Source organism: Taudactylus pleione, unplaced genomic scaffold (genome assembly GCF_031769625.1).
Source record: "Taudactylus pleione unplaced genomic scaffold, aTauple2 ptg000305l, whole genome shotgun sequence".
Lineage (NCBI taxonomy): Eukaryota > Metazoa > Chordata > Amphibia > Anura > Myobatrachidae > Taudactylus > Taudactylus pleione.
In genome coordinates this window covers 4,545,005-4,569,920 of record NW_028284706.1, presented here as the reverse complement: position 1 = coordinate 4,569,920, position 24,916 = coordinate 4,545,005, and the positions used below count along the sequence as shown (strand labels likewise).

Sequence of the window (24,916 nt, the reverse complement as noted above, 5' to 3'; positions counted from 1 at the left end):
AAACGTATATCTAAAGTCTTTAGTTGTTTGAAATAGGTTCTTGTAGTCTTTCCCCTATTTTAGTCTGTGATGCTCACTACAGTATGCTGAACATGCATTTCAAATAGATTATATAAATGCAGGCTTTACTTTAGTAGACTAGGTGTCTAAGTACTAAGCCTTGAAGAAAGATAGAGTGGATGAAGATAAAGTACCAACCAATCAGCTCCTGACATTTTTCAAACACAGCCTGTAAAGTGTCAGGAGCTGATTGGTTGGTACCTTATCTCCATCCACTTGATCTCTCTCAAAGACTTAGTACATAGACCCCTACATTTGCAAGAACTATTATTAGCAGAAAAATTGATGTCCTGCCACACAGAGGGCCTGATTCAGACCCGCTCACGAGCGCTATGTGCTCGCTAGCGGGTCGATGTTTGGCTACTGCACATGCACACGCCATAGCCGGCTCCAACGTGCGCATGCACGAGACCCGGCTAGCGACGGGCGCTTCGTCGCTCCAGGTCTCGCACCAAAACGGGGCGGCTGACGATTTTGATCGACAACTCGCACAGTTTTGGAGGCGGGCAGGGAGGGTTGCCGGCCAAATGGAGGCGTTCCCGACGGAACGCCTGCCATTTGGGGGCGGCCCCACTGACATCACGAGTGATGTCAGTGATGAGCTACCGGCTCTATTAAGAGCCAGAAGCTCACTGGGGCTTGCGGGAATGATACCCTACCGCAAGGGTCACGTCGCAAGCCCCACTAGTTGCGATGGTCTCGACCGTCGCGACCATCACCTGGCCGCACCCAATAGCTGTGGTTGGTCACCCACAGCTATGCAAGCGGCCCGGAGGCCGCATAAAAAATGCCCTGATTCAGAGCGAGCACTCTTTCAGAACGTCCAACTCTGAATCAGGCCCAGAGTGCATTATCATCCAACAGAGAGAGGAAGAAGTAAAACTGCATCTTCTGTGAAAATTTAGTCAAAAACTGGGATTCTTTGATGTAACTAGAGAAATAGGTAATGTTTAAAAGATGGTGATATATTATTTTCAATGAATGGGAAATATGCTCATATACCTGTCTCTTCTAGAATCTGTACAACAATGAAGAGTTTTATAACACTGCTCCTGGTGCTGTGCACTCAGTTATTATCAGGTAAGAAACAATAAAATACATTTTAACAAAATTACACACAATTATGTATGTGGATATTTGATTTAAACAATAATTTCATGTATTAGCTTTACCAATCATATTCATGAACCAATAGGCAAAGTTGTCTAAAGACTCCAGAGACTCCATTGGCTGTGCTGTTAAGTGACTGTAGGGTAGGGGGTAGACTGCACGCTGTATGTGTCCAGACTCCAGACTCCATTGGCTGTGCTGATGTATGAGCACTGCCCATCTGCTCCAGTGTAAAAAAAAAAAAACAGAACATTAAAAAAGGAAAAAAAAATTGATTTAAGTTATTTTTTTTTGTGCTGTATCCCACTGTGTATTGCTACTGTATACAAGTACCGTGACTCCTTGGGCAGTGGCCCTCTGTGTGTATAAGGCTATAAGCACCGTGACTTCTTGGGCAATAGCCCTCTGTGTGTATAAGCACCGTGACTCTTTGGGCAATAGCCCTCTGTGTGTATAAGGCTATAAGCACTGTGACTCCTTGGGCAATAGCCCTCTGTGTGTATAAGCACCGTGACTCCTTGGGCACTAGCCCTCTATGTGTATAAGCACCGTGACTCCTTGGGCACTAGCCCTCTGTGTGTATAAGGCTATAAGCACTGTGACTCCTTGGGCAATAGCCCTCTGTGTGTATAAGCACCGTGACTCCTTGGGCAATAGCCCTCTGTGTGTAAAAGCACCGTGACTCCTTGGGCAGTAGCCATCTGTGTCTATAAGCCTATAAGCACCGTGACTTCCACAAAAGTGGCTGTCCCGGTCACTGAAATGCTTGGTTTGTTAAGTGTGCATGTCCTTTTTAATATCCAACATGTCCCAGGACAATTCCATATTGTGTGACCTTTCATTTCTGCCACTGCTGTGAGGCAATGTTTCATAAATGTGCTTTAAACTGTGGTGTCTGTGTCACTGCACTGCTGCTTTGTCGCTTAGAAACTAACAAGTCAGCTCACTGCAACCTTTGGCCAATAATGATGAAAACAATATTATAAGCTGTGAGGTGGTCTAAATTGACTGTAAATGACTGGAAATTAATGTTATCAATACTCTAGGAACAAAAAAAGTCCAAATTATGTGATTTTAGCTTTTTTGAAAAATTTTTGAACATTTTTGTAAAAAATCCAAATCCAATGCCGGACGACGAATAAAAGCCAAATACAAATCCAACAAAAATGGTCCGGCGCACATCCCTAGTAATTACACATCAGTTTTATCTTCAGTAAGTGACACTCATCTACTTTTATTCTTCATCTACATTGTAGGGTATTCCTTCTCCAGCAGCACCCCCGCTTTGTGTATGAATCACATCACCATACTTTTGTATGGTGAGTGCAATTCATAAAGAAATGAAAAGCTCAGCTTTCCGTTCCTCTGCTGCGGTACAGATTCGCCATCTAAGATGGCATAGTCTGTTTCGCATGCCGAACAGATCAGGGAAGTGGCATACTGTACTTCCCTGTTGTCTGCCCAGCACCTGGTACTGTCTCCGCCCCCTTTTCCCAGCATTCATTGCAGCAGGTCTAATCTGACCTGCTGCTCTAGGATGCCGGCGCATGCGCAGTAAGAATACAGACAGAATATCGGGCTCCCAATATGTTTTCTCACTGTGTCCAGGGATCACGGAGGGATCGCCGGACAGGTAAGTGTACATGAATGGCTATTAAACATCACTATATATCGCATCGACATGATGTGATATATAGGGATTTTCATAGTGAGCCACTTCATGTTCTCTATGAACAGACCCCTATGTATGTAATATGAAAATGTGTTAGGAAAGTAAAGTAACACATAGGGGTAGAAGTGGAGATGTATGCATAGCAACCAATCAAATTCTTACTGTTACCTTCCAGAAGGTGCTAGGTAAATGACTGGTTGCTATGGGCAACATCTCCACTTCTAAAAAACTAATTTTAAATGTTTACCCTGTTCTGCACTGCAGACAAGTGTTTATTTCTGTATTAAGAATGAAAACATAGGCCCTCATTCAGAGCCGTACGCTCTGAGCAGAGCGCACGCTCTGAATGAGGGCCGGCCTCCATGAAAATGGAGCGTCCTTCTGGACGCTCATATAGCTGTGGGTCACCACCCACAGGCTATACGAGCGTGCATTTTGATGGCCGCGATGGTCGAGACCATCGCGACCATCGAAATTGCGAGCCGGAGCCTGCGGTTGAGGTTTTCAACCGCAAGCTCCGGAGTGATTTTGGCTCTATCAGAGCCAAAATCACTCCCACTGACATCACTAGTGATGTCAGTGGGCCGGCTTTTGACGGGAGGCGTTCCCGTGGGAACGCCCCCGTCAGGGAGGCACGCCCCGGCACGCCTACCAAAGGGGGCGTGCTGTCAATCAACATTGACAGCACGCCCCCTTTGATTGGACACAACGAGCTAAGGACTTTCCTTCGCTCGTCGCGTCTGGCGCATGCGCACGACGGAGCTCCCTCCGTCGTGCGCATGCTCAGTCCAGAACATCGACCCACTTGCGAGCGGACAGCCGCTCGCGAGTGGGTCTGAATCAGGCCCATAGGTTGGTAAATACTAATTGTAATTTATTATGGCCAGCATGTCATTTTTTATGATTGGCATAGCATTAATTAATACATTACTGTATGTCACTGTTAATAAATGTGCTAATAAACAGTATGATACAGTAACTGTATCAGGAACAAGCATATATTGTGTTATATACCATTTCTTTTCTTTTCCTCTAGTGCATTCTGCAGCTGAGACACCTTGTACAGACCCTAGTGCTAATTGTACTTGCGACCTTAGTAAATACACTAGAGAAGGTACAGTATGCATACTCTCTATTGTTATCTGCATTACTAATTTTCAAGTTTTCTGTTTATTAATAATTACAGAGGGACATTTTTTGAAACATGGTACAATTGATTTGTATACATAAAATTGGACACATAGCCTGTGCAGTATGTGCAGTTACACATAGTTTATCCTCTGGGCCCCTGTCGTTAGTTGTCTATCAGAGCATGGATTACATGTCTGAGCTTCAGGTCATATCCCATCATTTAGAAATACTAGCAGGTACTAATGTACCCTTCAGGTAGGACATGCAGTCAAGTGATCCCAGATTTACTCTGGGCTTTTGATTACCAAGGAACCCTTCCAGGGGTGGAACTTGCGGCGGTGCAGTCGGTGCCTTGCACCGGGGGCCCACTGTGGTGCAGGGGTCAATGGCTGCCTGCATCTGACAGCGCCGCTGCCCACCAACCTGGTCCCCAATAATTAAATGGTTGGAGTCGGAGTGACCAAAGTGGGCCCGCTCCGGCTCCAACCATTTAATTAATTCACCATGGGCCCCTGCACCACCTGGTCCCCATTAATTAAATGGTTGGAGCTGGAGCGGGTCCGCTTTGGCCGCTGCGGCTCCAACAAGACAGACACCAGCCACGGCCCGGCCCCTTGTTATGACACAGCACGCGTGACATCATGACGTCACATGCGCTGTGTCATAACGAGGGGCCAGGCTGCAGGAAGGGATCGAGAGGAGCCAAAGAGGAAGAAGCAAATAAGGTAAGTAAGTAGCAGTGGTTTGGGGGGGAGAGAAAGAGGCTGAGACACACGCTGGGGGTGATAGGGGCTGACACACATGCTGGGGGGGAAAGAGGCTGAGACACACACTGGGGGTGGGGGGGAAAGAGGCTAAGACACATGCTGGGGGGAAAGAAGCTGAGACACATGCTGGGGGGAAAGAGGCTGAGACACACACTGGGGGTGGGGGGGAAAGAGGCTAAGACACATGCCTGGGGGTAAGAAGCTGAGACACATGCTGGGGGGAAAGAGGCTGAGACACATGCTGGGGGGAAAGAGGTTGAGACACATTCTGGGGGGGAAAGAGGCTGAGACACATGCTGGGGGGGAAAGAGGCTGAGACACATGCTGGGGGGAAAGAAGCTGAGACACATTCTGGGGGGGAAAGAGGCTGAGACACATGCTGGGGGGGAAAGAGGCTGAGACACATGCTGGGGGGGAAAGAGGCTGAGACACATGCTGGGGGGGAAAGAAGCTGAGACACATGCTGGGGGGGAAAGAGGCTGAGACACATGCTGGGGGGGAAAGAGGCTGACACACATGCTGGGGGGAAAGAGGTTGAGACACACACTGGGGGTGGGGGGGAAGAGGCTAAGACACATGCTGGGGGGGAAAGAAGCTGAGACACATGCTGGGGGGAAAGAGGCTGAGACACATGCTGGGGGGACAGGCTGAGACACATTCTGGGGGGGAATGAGGCTGAGACACACACTGGGAGGGAAAGAGGCTGAGACCCACACTGGGGGTGGGAGGGAAGAGGCTAAGACATGCTGGGGGGAAAGAAGCTGAGACACATGCTGGGGGGAGAAGAGGCTGAGACACATGCTAGTGGGGAAAGAGGCTGAGACACATGCTGGGGGGAAAGAAGCTGAGACACATGCTGGGTGGAAAAGAGGCTGAGACACATGCTGGGGGGAAAGAGGCTGAGACACATGCTGGGGAGAAAGAGGCAGAGACACATTCTGGAGGGGAAAGAGGCTGAGACACATGCTTGGGGGGAAACAGGCTGAGACATATGCTGGGGGGGAAAGAGGCTGAGACATATGCTGGGGGGAAAGAGGCTGACACACATGCTGGGGGGGAACGAGGTTGAAACACACACTGGGGGTGGGGGGGAAGAGGCTAAGGCACATGCTGGGGGAGAAAGAAGCTGAGACACATGCTGGGGGAGAAAGAGGCTGAGACACATGCTGGGGGGAAAGAGGCTGAGACACATGCTGGGGGGAAAGAGGCTGAGACACATGCTGGGGGAGAAAGAGGCTGAGACACATGCTGGGGGAAAGAGGCTGAGACACATGCTGGGGGAAAGAGGCTGAGACACATGCTGGGGGAGAAAGAGGCTGAGACACATGCTGGAGGGAAAGAGCCTGAGACACATGCTTGGGGGGAAAGAGGCTGAGACACACACTGGGAGGGAAAGAGGCTGAGACCCACACTGTGGGTGGGGGGGAAGAGGCTAAGACATGCTGGGGGGAAAGAAGCTGAGACACATGCTGGGGGGAAAAGAGGCTGAGACACATGCTAGGGGGGAAAGAGGCTGAGACACATGCTGGGGGGAAAGAAGCTGAGACACATGCTGGGTGGAAAAGAGGCTGAGACATATGCTGGGGGGGAAAGAGGCTGACACACATGCTGGGGGGGAATGAGGTTGAAACACACACTGGGGGTGGGGGGGAAGAGGCTAAGGCACATGCTGGGGGAGAAAGAAGCTGAGACACATGCTGGGGGAGAAAGAGGCTGAGACACATGCTGGGGGGAAAGAGGCTGAGACACATGCTGGGGGGAAAGAGGCTGAGACACATGGTGGGGGAGAAAGAGGCTGAGACACATGCTGGGGGAAAGAGGCTGAGACACATGCTGGGGGGAAAGAGGCTGAGACACATGTTGGGGGAGAAAGAGGCTGAGACACATGCTGGAGGGAAAGAGCCTGAGACACATGCTTGGGGGGAAAGAGGCTGAGACACACACTGGGGGGGAAAGAGGCTGAGACACACACTAGGGGGGAAAGAGGCTGACACACACCCTGGGGCTGGGGGGGGAAAAGGCTGACACACACCCTGGGGCTGGGGGGGAAAGAGGCTGACACACATGCTGGGGCTGGGGGGGGAAAGAGGCTGAGACACATGCTTGGGGGAAAGAGGCTGAGACACACACTGGGGGTGGGGGGGAAGAGGCTAAGACACATGCTGGGGGAGAAAGAGGCTGAGACACACTCTGGGGGGAAAGAGGCTGACACACACCCTGGGGCTGGGGGGGAAAGAGGCTGACACACACCCTGGAGCTGGGGGGGAAAGAGGCTGACACACACGCTGGGGCTGGGGGGGAAAAGAGGCTGACACGCTGGGGCTGGGACACGCTGGGGGGAAGAACAAGACAGACACACTGGGGATGGAGGGAAAATGAGGCTGAGACACTGGGGCTGGGACACACACTGTGGCTTGGGGGGGAACGAGGCTGACACGCTGGGGCTGGGACACATGCTGGGGGGAAGAACGAGGCAGAGACATGCTGGGGATGAAGTGAGAATGAGGCTGACGGGCTGGGGGAAAGAATGAGGCTGACACACTGGGGCTGAACAGACTGGATTTAATTACTGGGGTGGAGTGAGGGGTGTTGAAAAAATGTTGTGGTGTGGGGTGCCAGGAAAGGGGGGGGGTCCAATAGTCCAATGTCATAAAATGGCAAAAGGCAGATAGGTGTAATTCCACAAATATTATCACTGATGTATAGCCTAACGTGTTTCCTTGTCATTAGACAGCTTGCTCAGATGTGTAAACTATACTGGTTTCAATAAAGTCACCCCTATGTATTTGTAAAGTTAATCAGCATCTTCTGCATTTTGAGCCACAGTCTGCATTGCATAGTGTTGACTCCCAGGAGAATGAACCAACCTCCCAATTCCGTAATGAATTGAATCATGTCACCACCACTCTGTAGAATACCACAAATCATGGTGGCCCCACCTACCCATTGTTCAATGCCATGATTGGAGACACCACCTCTATCAAACACCTTCAAAACGTAATAATAGAAATCCTGCAGAGTATATCCTTCATTGATCCCATGATACCCTACAAAGGCCTGCCAAAGTACTTGAACAAAATTACTGAACACTGTGGCTTAAAATGCACATTTTTGTGATTATAACTATTTTATTGTTATATTATGATACAGTATGCTAATATGCATATAATGGGGCTGATTTGAAGTTAGGAGCAAATACAACTATTGGGTGCAACAATTGCCCTGGAAACAAATAATTTATGTTGCAGGGGAGGAAATGTAAAGTACATAACCTGATTTAGAGATGTGAGGGGGCATGGCCTAATACAAATCTAAAAAGCAATGTAACCATAGAGTTGCCTGTATATGTATGCAGGACGTACGAACATGCAATATTTGCCTTGTTGATAAATCTAGCTGTGTGTATGATTCAGAATAGCACTGTATGCATTTAGCATTATCTTATTACAACTTTCCCTATTCTCTTCCCATCACTCAGTTACACCTCCGCCTCCAACTGTTGAGTGCCTTAGTGGAGTTATGAACATCTACATGTCGAAGTGCCAGCTGATAAAGAGCCAATACAGTGCCTCTAATTTGGCCTTGATTGATAACACTGGGGCTCAGTGTGGTAGTGCTGAATATTTTGTGAATGATGAAACTAAAGTGACTTTTCATAATCCAATGAAGATCGGGCAGTGCGGTAACAATGTAACTGTAAGTGAAAACTGTACAAACTAATTCGTTACTATATGAACTTTGGTTAATATTTGTAAAGTGCACCAAAAAATAAACCCACAAAAGTTTTCCGGATTAGTATAATTACAATTCCCTGTGAAAGAAAGGAAACAGAAATAAAGAAATGAATACAGTTATGTTAGCTCTCTGTTCACTATGTTGATGCAGATAAAGTCTGATTGACTTTCTTCACAGATAAATGATACTCACGTCACTTATTCCAATACCCTGCACATTTATCCTGGGGGATTCCTCGTAACCAGAAACAATGCTACTGCGGATGTGAGCTGCTCCTATCCCTTAAACTACAATAACGTTCAACTTAATGTCACTCTACATCCCAAATTTACGTAAGTATGATCCACATTCCCATCTTACTATGACTGTCTAAGGCAATACATTTATATCATAATTGGCCAGTGTCTGAGGCATATTATAAGCATTAATCAGTGTATATATAGTCACAATAATACCAATGCGTAATACATTTGCCATAATAAGCAGCAATCTGCCAGCTCAGGATATCCAGTGTAATGATAATATTCTGCTGTGTTAACTACTGTCACTTCTGCCTGACATACTGTGTGATACATTTCATATTTTACTATAACGCATTCTTTGCTAATCCCATGGAGAAATACATAATATTCCGTATACTTTTCTGATTTCATATATGTGACTTACTGTATTATTATTGTTATCAGGGTAATGTTATGAAATGTATTTTGCTATGGTACATCTAGATGTTGGCCTTAGTAGATATGGATATACTAAATGGGATCATACAGTACATTCCATTTAAATTGATAATTGAACCTTAATGTCATTGTTGTTAAAATAAGCACAATATTGTGTATTTCATCACAAAATCATGCTCAAATCTATATAACCCTGACAGGGGATTATAAGAGAATATTTCTTGTTTTCATATATATATATTTATATCTGTATATTTCAGGCAAACACAGTTAACTGTGCCAGGAGCAGTTGGTGCCGTGACTGTTACTATGGCAGCATATACAGATGCCACATATACCGAAGTAATTACGAGTGACACTGTACTGACAGTGGAACAAACTATATACATTTCAATTTGGATACCAGAACTGGATGCAGAAACACTTTCAACTAAAGTGCTAAGGATATATGCCGGCCCAGGGGGAACAACACTTAATACAAATTACTATAATTTGACTACTGGATCAAATGGGTATGCTGATAATGCCAAGCTTTCTTACTGCTTTCTTATGTGCAATGTCTTCATAGAATAGGGAGATTAGTATATAACTCTTGTTAAATTGTAATTTTGGTTCTAAACATGTGCAAGTATTCCATACAGTTTATGTTAGGGCCACCCGGCCACAGCACAAGAACAGAAATAGAATTTGAAAATATTACATTTACTTTTAAAAAGTTTATTGCATTTAATGGCTTTTTATCCTGTCTAGATGTATTATGCTTTCATTTAGGGGCCATTTATATGGCAGATGACTTAAGCAACACAGCATAATCTATATGTTAAATTACACCCATTTTATACTTCTTCTCCTATACATGAACTCACCACAGTTGAGCTGTTCCTGATTCATATGTACATCCAGGGGCTCATTTACATTTGTATGCATTTACACTTAGAACATAGATAGGAAAAGACACAACTGATAAAATGCATTTACCTGCATATGTTAAATCATTTGCATCCCAAAATACATTCAGTTCAAGACTACAGTAGTAGCATTTCACTTGATGTATATCAGGTGTTGCTGCTGTGTACACTTACAGTATGCCTAACTAATACTATAGCATAAGAATAGTGTACAGAAGGCATAGAAATGTGGATTGATAGTGTTAGTTGTAAATACTAAATTTGCATTACACTATTTATACACAAGTATCATATACATAAAACAGAATAGGGTCATGATAGTTATTAATAAAGGTCACATTTCCATACAAAATATAATTGAATACAAACACAAATAGATATGAAATTAAGATACATGAAATATAGACGTCTTTTGTTTTCCCCCTTTAATATTTCAATGGCATTCTTTTCTGCATTAGATTTAATAAACAATATTTTTATTAAGTAATGTGAAAAGATTGTCATGACTTCATATAATATAGCAACAATGCTAATTAATTGAGTGCTATCTGCTGTAAGGAAGGTTCATCCCTACTATAGGGACTATAATCATTGAGTTCATTGGAGCGCTGTCCTTTACTGAGCCACACTTGTAGTATTTCTGCCAGCAAGGCAGGGACCAAGACCAATGTCCTCCTGTTTTTGCAGGTCCACAAAGTAGCACGGCCCACAGAGATTTCATCAATGTCTTCTTGACCAATTCATCAGGAGCTATAACCCCTAGTTAGTCTGAAAATGAAAAAACTCAGACATAGCACAAGTGCTCTTTATATAGAGAATCAATTCAAATAAGTAGTTGGAATACTGCCTCAATCCTAGCGATGGCCAATCTGATAGAGCTGTACACTACACTGACCCAACTAAGTGGAACTAGATTTGACAGGGCCAATGAGCAAATACTTTGGCTTTGGTATAGAGTTGGACAGAAAATTGGTGCATGTGCTCCGACACTGTGTACACCCAAAAAAATTGGTATATTTTCTCAATCGCAGAATTGCATGTAACTTGCAATGTGTCTGTTATGAATCTGAAAGTGGGATTCAAACATATTATATAGTATTCGAGAAAAGTATTCCTCATAATTTCAGAGTCCACAGGACACCAGATGCTAATTAACATGTGTCTTCTTGTCACACTTCACTGCAAAATCATACTGCTTCCTGATATACTAATACCTAGAAAACAATTACTTGTATTCATTCTTGGCTAACACATTTAAAAAGATCCAAAGGTAATTATGTTACTTGTGATACTGAGATTGGAAAAACATGTACTGTTGGGGTCACAGAAGACCAAGTTTGAGAAATGTTAATCTATACTGTAGGCTGTATGGGAAAGAGAGTGTAAAGGTGCGTACAAACTGGGCGATTAGGAAAGACAGTACAATTACGACATCATAATCGTACAGTTGTTCATGATGCCCTGTAGTGCCTACACTGAACGATAAGTCATTCAGTGCAGGCACATTCCAGCATTCCTGAACATGGCCAATCTATCGTTATCGGCAGATTGTTCTGTATGTTCAGGTGATGCTAGATGACGGAAATGACCGGTGGGAGGGCGCATCACGATCTGTGCACAATTACTGAGCGATTGCACGATTACTCTGTCGTAATAGTGCAATCACTCAGTAATATCGCGTAGTGTGTATGCACCTTAACAAACAATATTTCTGTATCAAAACAAATTTATCTAAAAAAAAAATGTAATGTAAATAATATGTGGCCAGGAAACTGTAAAATCCCATAATAAATATACCTACATAGTATACCTAGTAGGAGACAGAGCTGAGATTAATAAGCACACATTCTCCCACTTCATGATTAGATGCCTGTCTCTTTTTGCTGGCAGCTTCTGGTCCATTGCAATGATTGAGCACTCAGATCCACATGCACAGCAGACTTGGGTCCGTATTCAATTAGCCGCAAAATGTCAGAATCCACGAAAAAGAAACGCAGATTGCAACTTTTCACCAGTAGGAACATTTTTGCATTATTCAATTGCAAACACTTTTAGCGTACGCGGAAAGTCAATGCAATGTAATACGCAAAAAAGATTCGCCTCTGAATAGGTGGAGATACAAAGTGCAAAATTGCTATTTTGGGGTGCAAAGCTCAGCACCCTTGGGACAGCCCCCCAAAGGATAACTGCGTCAAAAAACTCCTAAAAAAAAGTGAGGAACACCCCAAAAATCACTTTGAAAATGGAGGTGAAAAATAAAAAGTGGGGGTACAAGCTTTGAAACTAGCAAAATAGACTTTTGGGGGGTCTGCAAGTATTGGTGAGGTGTTTTTCTTTTACTGCAGGTGTTTGCTTGAGGTGCGTTTTTTTACGTTTTTTAAAACTTAATTTAGCGACTTTAAACCATGCTAGCACCCATTTACATGTACCCCAAATTTGACAGGACTACTTATTTTCAACAAAAACCTGCTTAATGCTATTCTTCACCACTTGTATAAAGACGCTAATTAGTACCTATTGACACAACCTAAGTAGCTCAAATAGTTTTATTAGGGCTATTCGGGGGGCATCTACATTGATCCCCAATGTTAGTGTATCTTTTGGGGGGGTATCAGACTGATTTTCCCAATTCTGTTAGTACTTTGCTTGTCTCACATTCGCCGGGACGCGTTTTCACGTGTTTTGGAATGAAATACGGTGAATAGTGGGGGGCAACCACAAATGTTTTAGGCCAAAACACGCAAAGTCGTTGAAAAAGTACGGCATGTGAAAGAGTATCGCGGGTGCAAAACTAGTTGAATACAGGCCTTGGTAGGAAAAGTTGCTGCTACTGGACATGCACAGCAGTTCTGTTTCATCCTTTATATGGCAGTTTGTAGCTGTAGCTGTAGTAAAATGTTATATACTAATATTATTGTGTTCATGAATTGAGCTGTTGGCTGAGGGACTACCAGGCAGCCGGAAACAACCCCTACACATTTTGTAAGCCATAAATATGTCTGACATAAATAGAGACGTGCATAGACCGCTATGTTTTTGTATTGGTTCTAAACCTTTGTCTTGTGTTGGTTTTGGTAAAACCACTATACGTGTTTTGGCTTGTTTTCAATTTGGACTTCTTTAAAAATTTATGAAAACAGCTAAAATCATGTAACTTTAACCTGTTTTTGTTCCTATAGTATTGTTAACATCAATAGCATTCATTTCAAGTCATTTCCAGTCATTCCAATCAATTTTGACCATCTCACAGCACCTGAAATAACGAAGCACAGGGCAAAACTGCATTATAGAAAGGGTGGCATTTATTTCAGCTGTATTATTTACACTAATGCTAGTTTAATTATAACAAAATAAAATAAATACATACTGTAGACACTTTTACAATTATTATTGGGAACAAAATGAATAGAGATGTAATGCTCCAAAAGGGGCAGAGTCTAATTACTCATTTATCATCTGCTTACATTTTTTAGGTGCCCAGACCTCAGTTATGGTTCTGAGCTAATCAATATAACTAAAAATGGAGATGGTACTGAAGCAAGATTCACATTAAAAGTCTTCAAGATTACTAACTATGATGATGTCAACATCTATGCGGATGTAACACTTTGCAAAGGCAAATGTATTACGGTAAGGCTTTATCTGACGACGTTACCTAACTATACTAAGTTCATACCAAAATGTGTTTTATATTTCAAATAAGCCATATCCATAATATGGGACTGATATGCATGCAGACGAGAGTCAAAGATATCAGTGTTCCTGGTTAAGGTGAAAATCTAATATAATATTTTCTTATTTAGAGGCCTATTTATCAGTAATATTTGTGGGATATTCAGGGGGTACCTGCAAACATTAAGTATCACCTGAATGTACCATGGAGGGACCACAGCATATTATCTGCAAATTTCGTACAGTGCCTCCATTTCCGACAGCTGCCGAAGCCTCCATAGATTTCTATGGGGCTGAGAAGCTGTCAGATTTACTCCTCTCAAACAGAACCAGTAACATCTATCAGGACTTTTTTTCTTTTTTTGGGCAATACCTTTATTTAAGGATCCCTATCTGGATTTCTTAAGGTCAGACTCAATCATAGAAACTACATGAGTTTTTAGAGATGTGGGACGCCACCCCCTAAACTCAGGCAGGACATTGCTATAATACTCGATTCATATGTTTGAAATATTGTGGATTGGGTTGATTTAATTTCATTCCTTTTTATCATTTACTATTTGTTTTTTTATTTCCATTTTTTCTACTTTTTTGCCTGTGGTTGCTAACCACACTTTTGATTTAAAATCTGCATTTTGTACTATTTTCTCCTACACTATTCCTAGATAGACATATTCTGAGACCACAACTCCATGGGATGAGATAATAGGATTATTTTACAGGTTTTTTTCTGCATTTTTTAAGTAAAAATATATAACCAAATATAGCTTCCACCACTTTTTTTACTTACAGTCACAATTTGTAATTAAGTACTTTGTTGTATTCGTAAGGGACCGGGTTACCCTAATCCCACAAATTTGCCTCCCAATCATTTGACCCATTGTTGGGTGCAAGGTATAACATTTTCTGTTAGATTTACCAAGCTCCAGACTTCAAAGCATTACAAAGTTTGGTTACTCTCTGTAGCCTATGGACTCCGAAGCCCTCCCGGCAATGGCCACCACACATGCATGATCAGCAGACCGCGCATGTGCAATAGCGCATAGGAGTCCTGATAGAGTTTGGCCCCCAAAACTAACGTCATCTGAAGGTGTTATACGCTGTAACCTATTGACTACATTTCACAAAAAATTACTGGGAGAGGATTCCTCCATGTTTTAGATAGCCAATAAAATAAATTTAAGCTAATCTGAACCTGCACTAATTTGTCAGTGAGAACCAAGTCAACACCGAACTGCTCATCTCTGTTTATTGGGTCTAAAATCCAATAGTTGGTAAATATGCCCCTTAGACTTATCTATAATATTAAAGCTACCTTTTTTCAGCCAAGGGCCATTTTCATATATATAACATTATTCGTGAGCCTGGTGCAGGCCATGCCCCCTCCATGTGATGCCACATGGCGGTGGGGCCACAATCACCTGTGATTATAGCAATGCCCGGAGCATCCTCAGGATGCTCCAGGGAGCTGTAAGGGCAGCGGCATGACCATCTGAAGCATCCTGAGGACGCTCCATCTGGAGCATCCTAACGACACTCCAGGTTGCACTGCTGCATAGATATTGGCTGCAGGGTGCCATTCTAGGCACCCTGCTAGCCATATGAGGCTAGCAGAAAAAAGCTCAGAGGGCCAGACCGATGATTCCGCAGGTCTTATATGGCCCCCTGGCCTGAGGTTCCCCATCCCTGATTTAGACAGTTGGAAGAATTACATACAGTACCATACTCACAGTTAACTAGATTAAGGTGCAACTGTCGAAGTACTGGAACTTTAAGAATCAAACAAAAGTTTATAAAGTGACATTTAAAAAAAAAGGATCTCTCACAGGAAGTTTTAAATAGATCTTTACTAGAGACAGCGTTCAGAATTTCCTTTTAAGCTATCAACCCACAATGATGTCAAGTGCTATGCTTTCCAAATATGACTGAGCACTATGTGCCCAATCATACCTATAACTGCAATTATTTTTGTGGAGTGTAGGACTTAATGGGGCCTATTCATCATTACTTAAATGGCCCATTATACATGCTAGTTTCTGCATATTTAAGGTAATGGGCCATTCGTCATCAGGGATCATAGGACCACCTGATATTCAGCAAACTCTGAAAACTTTACGTTTTCTGAGTTTGCCTGCGAGAACAAATGCCATCTTTAGATGGTGCTTGTTATCGGAGCCCCACTCCTTCCTATGTGAAGGAGTTCCTGGGAAGCGAAGAAGGATCCAGTCGGATCCTTCTGCCACCTCCTCCCTGCCTCCCTTGCAGCTTTGCACGTTACCTCAGGTCACACATGCACATAATCCATCCGTGGGAGGAGGGAAGTAACGCTGTTACATTTGTAGCAGTGTTACTAATCGCGGGGACAGCTGATTTTCAGAGCAGCTGCCCCCGCATCAGAGCAAGGATGAATTTCTCCAGTGTTCAGTATCCCCCCTGGAGAGGTGGATAATTAAGTATCCCCTGCAGCAAGGTGATACTTAACCAAAAACTGGTTATCATACTGACATCTTTTATAGGGGCACCAGGATTGAAAAATGTGGATTCCTTGGTTGGATTATAAAGACTCAGATGTATATAAGAATTACACAAGGGTCTTAACCTGCCATGGTTCCTATTACCCTCGCTCCATGTGGTCTTGCTCCATTGTTCTTTGTGGTGTTTACTTTTCCTTATCAACAGTCTTGTGTCTGCGATTGGTGTCTATCAGATATTGTGTTGGTGTATGTTTACATACTGCAATGGATTTATATTGTGTACTATTTTTATGCAAAATCTACAACATCTCTATATTGATGTTTTGTTGTGACTTTCTTAATAAAAACAGATTATACAAAAATAATAGAGGACTCCCCTCTTTCAAATGCATCTTTGTAGGTGCCAGGGTTGGGGAAATAGAAGGGCTTAAAACTTTTCCCCATAATTTCATTACATGTCTTGATTACACATCTTTTTATTTTTTGGTGGGAACCCTTCAAAGCAGACAATGTGTGGAACTTATCATCTACACATGCACAGTAGTGCACAGGAGTCCCAATAGAGAAGTGATTTCTGATGTAGTCACTTCACTCTAATAACATTGCAGGGACTGGCTCATTTTGGAGCTCCTATCCATGCAAGATAATTTTGATGAACTTTATTTCATATTGCTGTGACTAGCAGCAAAACATCACATTCTCTACATTTTCATACTATTAGTTTCTTCAAACCTGTTCACCTTCGAGTAGCTGTCTTTTATCTTTCTCCCTTCCCTATCTCCAAATTCCCTGACAACTTTGCTGCCTGGCTTCCCCACTTCATCTACTCAGACCTTCCAACCTTCATCTTAGGTGACTTCAATATTCCTATCAATATTCCCACAGAATCCTCTGCTTCTAATCTCCTTACCTCACACCATCATTTGGTCTTTCCTAATGGACCTCCTCACCCTCCCATGTGAGTGGACACTCACTTGATCCGTTCTTCACTCACCATTGTGATATTTCTGATTACACCAATTCCCCATTCCCTGTCTCTAACCATCAGCTTCTCTCTTTTAACTTGTCCCTCACTCCTTCTTTACCTCTGCCTCCTAAGGTTACCATCACTAAGTGTAACATAGAGGCTATCAAAACCATTTCCTAATTCTCCCTGCATGACTCACTTCTCCCCCTATTCTCTCTCTCTCCTGCCCTGTACAAGCCCCTTCCCCATACAATGCCTACATTACTTCTGCTCTTGACTCTATTGCTCCTACAATCATTACTCACTCTCGCTGATCCACACCTCAATCCTGGCATTCCAAATACACTAAATATCTGCAAAACTATTCATGAACTGCTGAGCCACAGTAAGGATATCACATTCTAATGCAGACTTCTTCATTTCAAAGGTATGCTCTCATCCTACAGTGCTGCCCTTTTCCTTTCTAAACAGTGATATTTCAAGAACATAATCTCCTCCCAGTCCTCAAACCACCAGTGTCTCTTCACTACTTCCAACTCCCTCCACTGCCCACCCCCCCCCCCCCCTCGCCTCTCCTTCTCACTCTCTGCCCTTGACTTTGCCACCAAGCTTAAATCTAAACTTGACTCCATTTGTCAGGACATCACATCCTACCATACCCTCAGCACTCCACCCCGTCCTTTCCCAGCGCACTCCTACATACCAACTTTGACATCTTTCTCCCCTGTATCTGGAGAGGAAGTCATGGCCCTCATCTGGTCTTTCCTTCTCCCCCCTTAACCTTATCCCCCCCGCCTCCTCCACTACCACTCTCCTTCTACCTTTGCCCATCTTGTCCATCTACTCAATCTCTCTCTCATCTGTCACTGTCCCTTCTGCATTTAAGAATGTACTCGTCTCCCCCACACTTAAAAAGCCTAATCTTGATCCTAACACTCTCTCCAACTACCGGCCCATCTCTCTCCTCCATTTTGCCTCCATCTCTCTGACCAAATTGTTTACAACCGCCTTACAGTCTGGCTTCCATCCGCTCCACTCCATTGAAACTGCGATTACAAAAGTTGGCAATAACCTCCTTGCTGCCAAATCCAAGAGCCACTACTCTATACTTATTCTTCTCAAACTTTCTGCTGTTTCTAAAACTGTGGTTAACACCCTCTCCTCATGCAAATCTTTGATCTATGTGACACTACCCTCTCATGGCTGTCTACCTACCGCTCTGACTGTTCCTTCTGTTTCCCCCCAATTCCACTAATGTTAGATGTCTCCTGAGGTTCTGTACTTGAATCTCTAATATTCTTCCTTTATATGTCCTAAGTAGCTCTTTTGACCAACAATATCATCTCCGTGCTGATGAGACTCAGATCTGCTGTTCCTTCCCTGACATCTCCCCCTCTCTTCTTACTCATATCTCTATCTGTCTCTTTGCTATCTCTTCCTAGATGTCCCAGCGCTTTCTTAAACTTAACGTGTCTAAGACTGAGCTGATCACTTTCCACAATTAGGGCCCTGTTCCCTCACATGCTTCTCCTTCCCTTACTTATTCTATGATCTACTCCTAATTCCCTACAAGGGCACCTAACACTTGGTTGCTGACACTCTGCTGCTTATTTATGTGTTATGCAGCAATGTTTATAAATCAAGTCCTTGTCCTGGATTGTTTTGTGCTGTTTATAACTGTTTTCTTGTGTGCTTATTTGTTTATGTACTTTGTAAGGCGCTGCGGAACCCTTGTGGTACCATATAAATAAAGGATAATGATCATCATTATATATCTGCAGTTATAGGGCCTGATTCAGAGCCGTTCGCTATTTGCGGTCGTTCGTTCAAAAACAAGGGGTGGCTATTCAAATGATCCGTTCGCAAATTGCAGTCTGTTCACACCTCTAAGTCTGAATGAGCGAGCAAAACATACGCTCGTTTATTTGTTAAAAACGCCCCCTGGCCGCTCGCACCATACGTCATGTCCGCTATTTATTAGATTAATCGAGTACATCGACCAGCGTATGAACTGCTCGCTATTCTTGTGGTTGGTTTTTGCTACCACAATCTTGCGAGCAGTTCTGGCTATAAAATAACCCAGTGACGTGGTCAATGACGCTGCTGTATTAATTATGCACACCCATAAAACGCCCGTTTTGACCTTTAAGCACGCCTGCGTTCTGATCTCCACTCCCCGTTTTCAAGCACCTTCCCCTGTTACCACCCACATACGCCTCATTCTGTCACTCAAAATAGCAGGCATTCGCTATATTGCGAGCACATGAATTTCGGCCGCACTGACTGGTTCGCGCATGCGTATAACGATCCGTACGCATGCGCAGATGTGCGAACATCGCTCGGAACGAGCGTACTGCCGCTAGCGAGTGGCTCTGAATGAGGGCCATAGTTCACAGTATATGTGGATGACAAGTCCCACTCATCATCTGCAGTCATGGTATTAATTATCAGGGCAAATCTGTGCATTTTAATAAATATACACTAATAAATACAATTCTCAGAATAAAATAGGCCTCTATTATTATTATTGGTTAGATAAAACACAGGCCACTCTCATTCAAACCACTGCAAATCTATATACATTAGCGTAAGAAGACATGTTCTAATTATGAAAACACTAAAATGTGGAGAGTATTATTATCATCATTATTTTTATTATTAAATAATAGAAAAGCATATACAGGTTGAGTCTCCCATATCTAAAATGCTTGGGACCAGGGGTAGTTTGCATAATGGAATATTCCGTATTTTGGAATATTTGCATATCATAATGAGATATCTTGGGAATGGGACCCCAATATACACGCAGAATGCATGTGTTATATACACCTTATACACACAGCCTGCAGGTAATTTTATACAATATTTTCAATCATTTTGTGGCTCAAGCTAAGTTTGTGTACATACATGAAATTAATTTATGTTTCATGTACACCTTATACACACAGCCTGAAGGTAATTTTATACAATATTTTTAATAATTTGTGCCTCAGACAAAGTTTGTGTACATTGAACCATCAAATATCAAAGGTTTCATTATATGAGTCATGCCAAAATTATTCCGTATTTCGGAATATTCCATATTTCGGAATATTTGGATATGGGAGACTCAACCTGTACTATTGCATTTTACAATAGGGACATAGGCCCTGATTCAGACCCACTCGCGAGCGGCTGTCCGCTCGCAAGTGGGTCGATGTTATGGACTGAGCATGTGCACGACGGAGGGAGCTCCGTCGTGCGCATGCGCCAGACGCGACAAGCGAAGGAAAGTCCTTCGCTCGTTGTGTCCGATCAAAGGGGGCGTGCTGTCAATGTTGATTGACAGCACGCCCCCTTTGGTGGGCGTGCCGGGGCGTGCCTCCCTGACGGGGGCGTTCCCACGGGAACGCCTCCCGTCAGAAGCCGGCCCACTGACATCACTAGTGATGTCAGTGGGAGTGATTTTGGCTCTGATAGAGCCAAAATCACTCCGGAGCTTGCGGTTGAAAACCTCAACCGCAGGCTCCGGCTCGCAATTTCGATGGTCGCGATGGTCTCGACCATCGCGGCCATCACAAAGCACGCTCGTATAGCCTGTGGGTGGTGACCCACAGCTATACGAGCGTCCAGGAGGACACTCCATGAAAATGGAGCCCGGCCCTCATTCAGTGCGTGCGCTCTGCTCAGAGCGTACGGCTCTGAATGAGGGCCATAGTACGGTTGATGCATTGTGAGATATTCTTTGCAATTTATTTATGCAAACATGGATGTGGTTTACAATATATTGACAATACTAAATCATTCATGTACATTTTAATTAAAAAACGACAAGATTTCAAGAAAGAGTTTGATACTCAAGTGTTAATAAATAAATAAAATAGTATTCATAGACATTTTCATAAGTCTAATGATTCAGATCCCTGCACGTTAAAATTTAAAGACATTGAACACTTAGGCAAGGCAGAATTTTAAGGGAGAATTACATTATTGGCAATGTGGGTCTGTGGTTTTTGGTTGCACACATCCCGAGAATTACAGTAGCACAACATTGCTCATTTTCCTGTGCACCTGTATGGATTTTTGAGGAAAAATTGTTGACGTTAGACCCTGCATGGTGATGGTGCTCTGATCAGCACCTTGGCATTTCTGAGTATACATGATAAACACCACGAGAATTTAAATCTTTGTGTAATGGTGCATTATCTAAGAAGGTTCTTTAATCACCAAATTTGTTTGCCCTCACTGCTTTTATCAGTATGGGATGACAGAGTAGTACTCAAAATAATGATAAATAAATCAATTTGACCACTTTACTCAAAAAATTGACTTCATGTGAAATAATTATTAGTTACCAGAATTCAGGTTCAATAATTATAATTTGTTATTGTGGCAATAAGAAATTAAAGATCACATGAATTTCCCTGTGATGTGCTAGAAGTTACTTTACTTTCCCTTTGGGAACCCGCCACTGTTCTGAGCATGCACGGTCTACTGACCACACTTGTGCAAGCACCCATTGTCAGGGAGAGATCCTACAGACCAATCTTGCAGTAAATCCTGTGGAGTATAGCCTATTAGGCAGTGCAGTATTTATTCCAACTGTTGTTCCTTATCAAGCATCCTATATACAGTAAATTGAGCAAAACCTGTGTATCTGGTGCTGACCCGAAATACAGTAGGGGAGAAAACGCATTTATGCAGTATCCTTGAGCAGAAATACAAATGTGTTGTCTGGCTCACAGTACAACCAATCTCTTTACACATTCCTTCTTTGTCTATGTATTACTCTAGCAACCATGACTATGAAATAATGAGTCATGGTACTGAATTAATCTGCAATTAGCATTTAACTGACAAATCAAAACGTTAAATACAATTTACAATCACACTATGTACTCCCTACAAGCCATTGGGTAGCTAGGAAGAACTGTAAAGCCTTTATGGTTTTAAAAAATTGGATTAGGACATAGAGGATGACGAGGTTTCCTTCAGTGCTGCAAAGTGAATTTGGTAATAGATGGTCACTGTATATTGCACCTACATAGTACTTTATAACATTTTATAGAAAAATGTATACACCTAGCACAGTGCAAAAATATATGTTAGATAATATATACAATTATCATATACTATCCTTAGATAAAAGCTATGAAGTTTGTGTTTCCTACTTCTTTGCTTTCTCTTTGTCTTATAGTAATGTCACATATTACTATAAATGGTGATATATTTAAAAGTATCTCTACTTGTAAAGAGCCCTAACATTTCCATATCTGTCTTTTCTATGCTGAACAGACTTGTGGTGCCGACACCAAATCAGATGATCGTTCCTCAGATGGGAATGTAGCAAGTGTCGGTATAGAACTTACAGCTTGTAAGTAGCCCTGTAATAAATCAACTAACTACAGTAAAATTAGTAACCATATATTTACATTGACAATAAGTTCTCAGAAATACTATTTTTGTATAACAGTATTAATGATATACAATAAAATGAAGTAATAGAGTCACCTTATGCATGTCTGTACAGTGTAATGTTCACAGAGAAAGACCTTTAATGATTTGTCCTAAATGTAACACTTTTAACAAAATTAATAATAAATATATCTTTGTATACATTTCACCACTTATATTATTACATGTAGCTCTGAATTGAGCTTTACAAAATAACTGATCTTTAAAATGTATTTAATTAAACAGATTCCAAATAGTACACTGCATGTGATATCCCCCTTCCACCTACAGTACACCATAAATGGTTACATTGTTAGCCAGTCCCAATGAGGGGACATCAACTGCACTTCTACAGTGGGGGGATTCTATACTTTATATTGTAACTTAATACAAAAGTGGTGATAATTCCAGTTCAGCATGCTAACTTTATGATGTCATTTATGTGACTTCACCCATTTCAGCCATATTATTGTTTGTTATTATTATTATTACTTGTAATGATAAACACAATGTATCCTTTTAATCTATGCAGGGCACATGTCTAACCTTACATTTGCTTACCTTTTACAGATGAAACTGTCTTTTCTGGAGCAGTTGACCGTAAGTGCTTATGTAATTTACCTACATAAAAGTGGCCACTATTTTTTTAATGAAGCAGCAATCATACCAGTGTGCAAACGATGTCAAAGGCTCAAAACATCTAATCATTGCTGGAAAGTGGAAAATATCCATTAATTACACCAACCCCTAATATCAGTATGGTAGCAAAAGAAAACAAACAAATGATATGCAGACATCTTGTTTTCTGAAGTTCTCTGCAGTGGTTGCAGGCTACATAGGCAGGGAACACTTGAAAATACAGCTGTGGTAGCGGCTTTAATACCACTATGACAGCCCATACAGTTGCCAGGGGACACATAAGGGATAAGGGACGTATGAATGTGTGCACCACCAAATCTAGAAGCACATGCTCTGTTCTTCTGCTCATACATGGGGGCTCACATTTGTTCATCCAGTTCCATTTGTTGAAAAAAAAAATTTTTAAATATTGTATTTAACATACAACAGTATATATAATAAATAGCTTATGTCACGTATGAATTACATTTTATTCCATATCTTAATTTATTTTTCTAATAATCAAATTAATAAACTTATTTTAATATTAAAATGAAGAATACGTTTTTTCTAAAGCTTTTTATACTGAGTAGAGGTATTGAACCAAATCACTAAAAAAAATTTATGGCAAAGTAACTATGTCAATGTAAATGATTGCTCTGAGATACAGATAATCAATGACATTTCTATCCTGTGTCCCGAATATATAAACATATATTTATCCAAATTATGCTGCATAGACAAAACCTATGTTTGTATTTTATTGTAGGTTTCCCCATGCCATGGACGCTGTTTTCACTCATCTCATCTCTGCTCTTTGTGAAGTTGATGTAAATGCATTACTGCTTCCTGTTAGTGCCAATATGGAAGTCCACAACTTGAACAAAATCAGACTGGATTGAGAAAAACATTCTTATTACTTACTTTGTGCATCAACCTTCATTATTTACTCTTCCAGTCACAAGTATATGAGCTAAAAGAGACAAGTTGCAACAATTACAATACTGATAGTCTATGTGGACCTATGCTGTATGTTACAGTACTCACACTGTGGTCAAAAGTCTGGTACATTATTACCTGCTTGCTTTGTTTATTTATGGATCATGGACATATTCACACTGTAAGCTATTTGGGACAGGGGCCGCCTCAGTAGTATTGGACTAATGCTTTGAACTTTTGCCATCCACACGATAATATGCACTTTTTTCCCTGTGCGTAGCTTTACATGTGTAAAGCATACATGTATTACTTACATGCACATGACCTGTCATCTGTATTCCATATGTATTCAAAAATAAAGTTCTATTGTAAATTCTGAAAGCAATATGGTTTTACTATCTTTCATTTAACCACCTCCTGTAGCTGACATTTTCCTGAAACATTACTAAGTGTAAAAACAAATATGATTCTGGAATCCTTTGTGCCACAAACTGTAAATGGAACTGTACTTCTAGGACAAGGAGCTGGCCTGTTTTATAAGTATAGTTAGATGTATCCAAACAAAGGTTATAAATATGGAATTATAATTCTACCCTACACTTACTATAACCTTATTAAGCGTAAGGTGGCACAGGGATTTAGTTAAGATCCCGGCGGTGGGGATGCCGGTGCTCAGAATGCCCCTGTACCCAACCCAGTTGGAGCTATAGATATCTCACATTTTAAAACTGCTCACATGTACTGGACTCC

General features: G+C 42.2%; 1 protein-coding gene across 1 annotated transcript; it reads left to right on the top strand.

The window, feature by feature from the left end:
* The first annotated feature begins 1,073 nt into the window (after window positions 1–1,073).
* On the top strand, window positions 1,074–24,547 carry LOC148511536 (uromodulin-like). Its single transcript, XM_088442144.1, has 9 exons — window positions 1,074–1,140; window positions 3,879–3,956; window positions 8,219–8,436; window positions 8,653–8,807; window positions 9,416–9,667; window positions 13,537–13,693; window positions 22,451–22,529; window positions 23,180–23,209; window positions 23,997–24,547. The coding sequence occupies exons 1-9, from the start codon at window positions 1,089–1,091 to the stop codon at window positions 24,059–24,061; spliced, it is 1,086 nt and encodes a 361-aa protein (XP_088298270.1). The 5' UTR covers window positions 1,074–1,088; the 3' UTR covers window positions 24,062–24,547.
* The last annotated feature ends 369 nt before the right edge of the window (window positions 24,548–24,916 follow it).